The sequence below is a fragment of the Hydractinia symbiolongicarpus genome, chromosome 2 (assembly GCF_029227915.1).
Source record: "Hydractinia symbiolongicarpus strain clone_291-10 chromosome 2, HSymV2.1, whole genome shotgun sequence".
Classification (NCBI taxonomy): domain Eukaryota; kingdom Metazoa; phylum Cnidaria; class Hydrozoa; order Anthoathecata; family Hydractiniidae; genus Hydractinia; species Hydractinia symbiolongicarpus.
The window spans coordinates 24,818,684-24,825,202 of NC_079876.1; the positions used below are offsets into that span (position 1 = coordinate 24,818,684).

The following is a 6,519-nucleotide window of genomic DNA, read 5'->3' on the forward strand; positions in this document are numbered from 1 at the left end:
AAACAATGTCCTCTCCATTTTACGGGCCTGATTATTAACTGCTTTGGTGGTTATCATTAGGCAGTATTGTCCGAGTTAAAAGTACATAGCGGGATTGAAAGGATATGGACCGGCAAAGCAGTTATATTATATTACCATCACAAGTATACGCACTAGAACAATTAAAACTGCCAGAATTACAAAAGCATTTTACTTTACCAGAATATTAAAACTCAATGAATGATCATTAGCATCACTAGGATACTAGATTTTACCAGGAATTTTTCGAACAGCATCAGTTTCAACACCAGAGTCTCTAGAACATTCGATATCAACATGACGTTTGTAGCTGTGTTACAAATTGAGTTGGGTTTTTTTATAAAGCGGTGGGTGTTATAGAATGAGCCGTTTATTACAAAACGCGGCACAAGCAATTGCCAATATAGATCTTAGAAATCTAGATCTGATTAAGATCATTTGACTTAATGAATTCAATTTTCGGACTTGCTTTTTTTCTCTGTTATCTCATAACACATGTGGAAAGCTGGCCAAACTGAGAAATTCAAACGCACAAAGGGTTGTCTACTCTATGCCTCAGTTTCTTACGTTTGTTTATCAAAAATGTCTGTGTGAGCTATTTGTTGCGTTTTATTAGTGTCGAATTATTGTTTTCAATGTTGTTTTGTTGCCACCCTCGTCCCCAAGGATTTTGCCCTTTTTGATATCAAAATAACTCAAAATAAATGAGGGGTAATTTCGTTTAAGCGAAGCGAATTAGAAATTAATTGGCATCTAATACTATGCTTGTAAAAAGTGAATCCTTACATCATTACAGCTTGCGGTGTTGTTATTTCACAAATAAATTATAAAATCTATAATGAGGGCGAGAGCTACAATTAGACATTAAGTGACGTGGCTTTAATCTTATAACCATAACAACAATTAATAAACATAAAAATCGTAATTACTGCGATTAAAACTAACGAGACGATTACAAAGCATTTAAAAACAGTTTATTTTTAAAACGTATTACCGAGCACAAATAGGCATTAGAGCTCGCTTCGTCGTCCATATTGATTTATTCACGAGTACGTTTTTGGGGAGCTCTTCAGAGGAGTTTCATAAATACTTAAACCTGATTGGTTGCTCTAACTTTTACGACGACTTTGATTGGTTATTCTTTTTTACAACGACTCTGGTTGGTTGCCTAGTTTTTACAAGAAAATCTCATTGGTTGCTCTTATTGACCAATGAATTATTGCCTGGGCTCTTTCTCAATGAGGATTAAAAAACACGTTAAGTCTTAAAAAACCGCTACGGGTGATTAAAAATTATAATCCACAAGATTGTAAAATTCTGCTTCAAGATCTTATCCTTTAAAATAATGTTCAAACAATTTTCCGCGATGACGCAAAAATTTTGTAGATGCAATCACTTGCTTAATGAATGCAACGTTACATTATTTAGTCTGACAACACACACTGATTTAAAGTTTTTATAAGAATAATACTTTTTACACAATAAAATGTACAAATTAAATTATTTTTAAAAAAGAAAAAAAATATAAATTCTATAGACAAAATATAATAGCAGTATTTTTTCTGCATCATCAACATTAAGAAGAAACATAAAAACCTAACGGCAGCCAAAAAAGAGCTCGTTCATAAGATTTCACACAAACTTGCTCGGCAGCTGTATAGTACAGCATTTAAGTCCATGTGTCGCTACCGGCAAATTCGCCACTTGACTCCAACTATCTGTTTCCGTGTTGTAACATTCTGTTTGTATGGTACAAACGGCGTTTCTATCGCAGCCACCGACGACAAAAATTTTGTCACCATCAACAGCAACACCGGCATCCCAACGTGACGTACTTGCAGGCGCTATAAACGACCATTTATCAGTTTCGGGATTGTAAACTTCACCAGAATTTAAATGTGTGGTACCGTCCCAACCTCCTAAACACACAATAAAATACGTTAGCAAAGGTGAGACCAAATTTGCTAAATTGACTTGCCGGATGATGCCTGGGTGCTAAACTTATTACAATCAGGAGTGAGAAATATTTTCCATTTGAGGAAATTCAAACATTTTTCTGTGCCGCAAGGATTTCTTTTTCTAAACCCGATGTCCGTTTTGGATTTTCATCTCAATAAAACACAATAGGTTCTTAGCGCAGAGTAGAAGCTTAGATTGGGTGGCTTCAAATAGCACCAGTAATCGCATAATCACAGAAACTCGAATTAATAAATTACATTAAAGTTAGTCTGCCAGCAAAGTCGTACCTATGACATATATTTTTCCATTCACAACGCCACAACACGCACTCGCTCGACTGCAATTCATTGACGCAATGTTGTGCCACCTGTTCGTGTGAGGATCGTATTTAGAAGCACTGTTTAAGGCCATACCTGCAAAGGACAAAACAACAACTAAGAATTTAATCTCTAAAACTTCCTAACTGAAACGAGTATATAAGTTTATTAATGTCCTAATAAAGGAAGAAAGAAGTATGGAATCTTCCTTACAATTTTAATTTCTACTTCCATATCACCTACTTTCAACTGAATATAACATGAAATAGTATAGGCCTCATAAAGTCAGTTTTATTTGCCAGACACTATAACAAAATTTTACTCTTTATTTCAATAAAGCTTATATTTAGTATGCTCATCATAGGTAAGTAAATACCTTGTCGGACAAAACTTTGTCGGACAAAACTTTGTCGGATAAAAGTGACGAAATTTTTCTTTGGTTTTCTAATATTATAAAAATTTACATATTATATCTTAAAACTCATATAGTTACACTCTGTTGATAGAATTTTATAGGCAGCCAACTGGTTATTCATGGCCAGGACTAAAATCTCACTGACTTGGAATGCTTTTTTTGATCTAATAATTCCCCTCCAGAATTAAAATCTTTCTTGCCTTATATTAGCTGATTCAAGTTTTAATAAGAAAAAAGAAAAATCCAAAATGTACCAAATTTTCGTCCGACAAAAGTGACGAAAATTTCTGGAGGTGACGAAAATTTAGTCCGACAAAGTTTTTTCCGATAAGGTAAGTACTAAAAAGAGACGTCAAAAAAAATTGATTAAAAATTTTAATCAGCGTGACAGGGTTATTTGCGACGAGAAACATTCTCAGAATTAAAAAAAACAAACAACATAAAACAAGAAAAAACAAACAAATAAAACAAAGCAAGACAAAACAAACACGCAAATAAACAATCAAGTAAACAGACAGACACAGGTAAACAGACGAACAAACAAAAAACAAACACACACACACAGACAAGTAAACAAATAAACAAACGAGAAACAAGAAAGCAAGAAAACAACACAAACTAAAGATAGGCAGGACCTACCAACATAGCTCACTCCGCCAATGACATAAAGAAATTTGTCTGCAACAACACATGGACTGCTTCTGCAAGCTGACATGCTAGGTATGAATGTCCAACTATCTGTAGAAGGGTTGTACTTCTCCACAGAGTTTAATCGCATATTGTTTTCATCGCAGCCTCCGACAGCATATAAGTTACCTAAATGTGGCCAGTGAAATGAAAGACGTCAGTCAAAGAACAAAAAAAAAAACAGTTTCAAAGTCCATAATGAGATTTGTATTAGTCTAAGCAGAGAGGAAAGCAAGAAGAAAACAAGAAGAACTGTTACTTTAAGGAAAAAACTTCAGCAGTTCAGCTTTAGCGCAAATTTTTGCTTTTGGCGGGAAAAACTTTCGCAGTTACACAATTTTTCTTTGACTTATTTTGTGTTATAAAAGCGAAATTCTCTGAAACCATTTTTATCAGAAACATTTTTAGGGAAACACGAACTTTCCAGAAATCACAAAAGTCGCAAAAGTTTCTTCCGCAAACACTTTCTTCCCCTAAGTATTTAAAGGTTGATCAAATTTTCAGAAGTTTGTGCTGCCAGTAATACTTCATAGGTATAATCAATAATTTCACACAAGGGCTTCTCTACCACCCCGATCAATGATTATAACAGATCTTAACAACGAGTAAACAAGCTATCTAATCTACTTCCATACAAAGCTGTGATTCAAAATCAGCATCGACACTTCACCCTACCTTCTAACGCAACAACATTTAGTAAACTCCTCCGTGTTAACATATGTGCAACACTGCTCCATGTATTTGTTTTGGGATCGTACCGTTCAACGTGTGACAAAGAACTCTGTGCGGCTCCTAATAGAAAAGTTAGCATTGTGTTACATAATCTATTTAACAGTTTGCAATAACTACAAAAAACGAGAGTTTAAATTCATGTTAAAACATGTTTCGAAAATATTTTAAAACATTAGTTAGCTTAGTGCAACCATTTTTAGCAAAAAATAAAGACAATGTTAACTATAACGCACCTTCTCTGTACTGTCCTCCCGCAGCATACACAAACTCTCCTGTTACAGCCAATCCGTGCCGACAGCGAGGTGTTTGCATTTTTGCCAAAACAAACCAACGATTGTTGCATAACAAGTAGCATGCAGTTGACGCCACTACTGATGAAGCTAAGCAAGAAAAAATAAATTCAATGAATAGAGTAAAAATATTGAGACAGGGTTGCCAATCTCTTTAAAGAGTCCAATGTAAAGGAGATTTAGGACTTTTGGTGAGAATTATCGACATTTTTTTAGAATGACAGTATTTTCATAAAGGAATGGAGGAGATTTTAATATTTTTTCCAACTAAAATGAGAATATTTTAGGAGATCTTAAAAGCATCACCATGTGTAAAGGACAAATTATTGCTGCATCTAAGCAGGATTTTTTAAAATAAAAACGTACCAATCTGAAATAGACCGTTTAACTAAAATTTAGGAGATTCGAGGAAAATTTGGTAAAAAGCTACGTTTGAAGGAGATGTGAGGAGTTTTGAAAATACTTGAAAAAATTGAGGAAAAAAATGGAAAGAAAATTGGCTTTAAAAATTTTGAGAAACAAGAAACGATAAAAAATTAAAATTAAAGAATACACACATGGACCTTGAATTCCACCAACAGATATAATGCCATTAACAATGCCCATTGATTTTCTTGGCGTTGTTCTTGTACTTTTCAGTTGCCATCTTCTATCAGGTAGCATATGATAGTTTTTTGCTTCTAAGAGCAGTGAAATACAATCAGGCGTACTGCGAACAAGCTCTTCAGACTCAACATGGTCCATTAAATAATAAGGCGAGATCAAAGGAAATCGAACATAAGAAACAAGATCTTTAAAGTGTTTTTGACGATTTTCTTCATCATGTTTAACCCACTTCATAATGGCTTCGAATATTTGCTCCTCACAGTCAATTTTTGTGTCATCACTTGACACAAACTCAATTAACCTTTCACTACTTAAGGTTAGGAACTCCTCGGTAGTAGATATAGTCACAAAATGTTCTTGGATATAATTGGTAGCCGTTGTTCGCAACCACCCACAATCATATTGTTCTGCGGTTGATTCAATGCTCAAACAATTTGCTGGCGTAAGCATCTTTTTTAAAAATTTAGTACATCTATCTTTCAAACTGGATATAAGTAAATAGTTAGCTGCTGCAATAATAGACTTAATGTTGTCTTTGGTTAATTCAATTTCACCTGTATAAATATACAACAGTAACTTCTCCACACAGTCAGCGCTAATATCTGTTAATACGACTGGTTTGGATTCTCTGTCTGTTTCAGTTAGACTGCTTGAAAATAAAGCTTTAAAGTATGGAGAAGAAGCAGCCAAAATAGCACGATGGGCTGGAAATGTTTTACCCTCCACACAGATAGTCACATCGCATAAAATATTAGCTTCACGAAGTTCATGCATTGTTCTCATCATCTCAGAACAATATGTAATGCCTTCAGAGCTGCTCTCAAACGAAGTAGACGAAGCACATCGCTCCTCAGAAAATCCTATCTCCACTTTGCAGAACCTTTTTTCTGATACAGGAGATTTCAGAGGTGATGGTGATGCTGGTGATGCTCCGAAAGAATTACACGAGCGAGGTCTTTTCTGCGAAATATCCAGCTCGGGTGAAGGCTGCCGTTTTCTTTCATTCATTGTTTAGTAAACACTTTGATAGCCTAAAAGTATACAAGACTGCTTTTTTATAAACTTGAAGAGTATATAAACCCAAAATCAAATGGAAACAGGTCAATCCACAGAGTGCTAGGAAAGTTGCATAAACAGAACACTTTAGAGCAACTCCATTATTCATTATCTTTTTCTTCATTCTTATTCCTACTTTTTCTTACTATCCTAATTGGTAATGTTATTTTCTTAAGCTTGGTTTGCATTGAAAAATTGTAATTGTTGTGCAACATTTGCAGAGATAGAAAAAGGTCCGCAACATGTATTGTGCTGCTTCATTGTACAAAACGTGTTTCAAACAAAACCATAACAGCAATTATTGTACACGTTTTGCTCAACATTTTTTTGTTAGTGAAAAGTGACCTTCAGTTGTAATACCGATTAAACACCACAAATTCACCACTCGATATACAGGTCATCTAAATATTAATTTGACAACAAACACCTGAATTAAAAG

General features: G+C 34.5%; 1 protein-coding gene across 1 annotated transcript; it reads right to left on the reverse strand.

Annotated features, from left to right (window-relative positions):
- Positions 1–882: 882 nt before the first annotated feature.
- Positions 883–6,077, reverse strand: LOC130630316 (kelch-like protein 18). Its single transcript, XM_057443774.1, has 6 exons — positions 4,976–6,077; positions 4,362–4,508; positions 4,072–4,188; positions 3,349–3,525; positions 2,265–2,390; positions 883–1,937 (listed from the first exon to the last, which is right to left on the reverse strand). Exons 1-6 carry the CDS (start codon positions 6,030–6,032, stop codon positions 1,651–1,653), a joined length of 1,911 nt encoding a protein of 636 aa, XP_057299757.1. The 5' UTR covers positions 6,033–6,077; the 3' UTR covers positions 883–1,650.
- Positions 6,078–6,519: the final 442 nt, after the last annotated feature.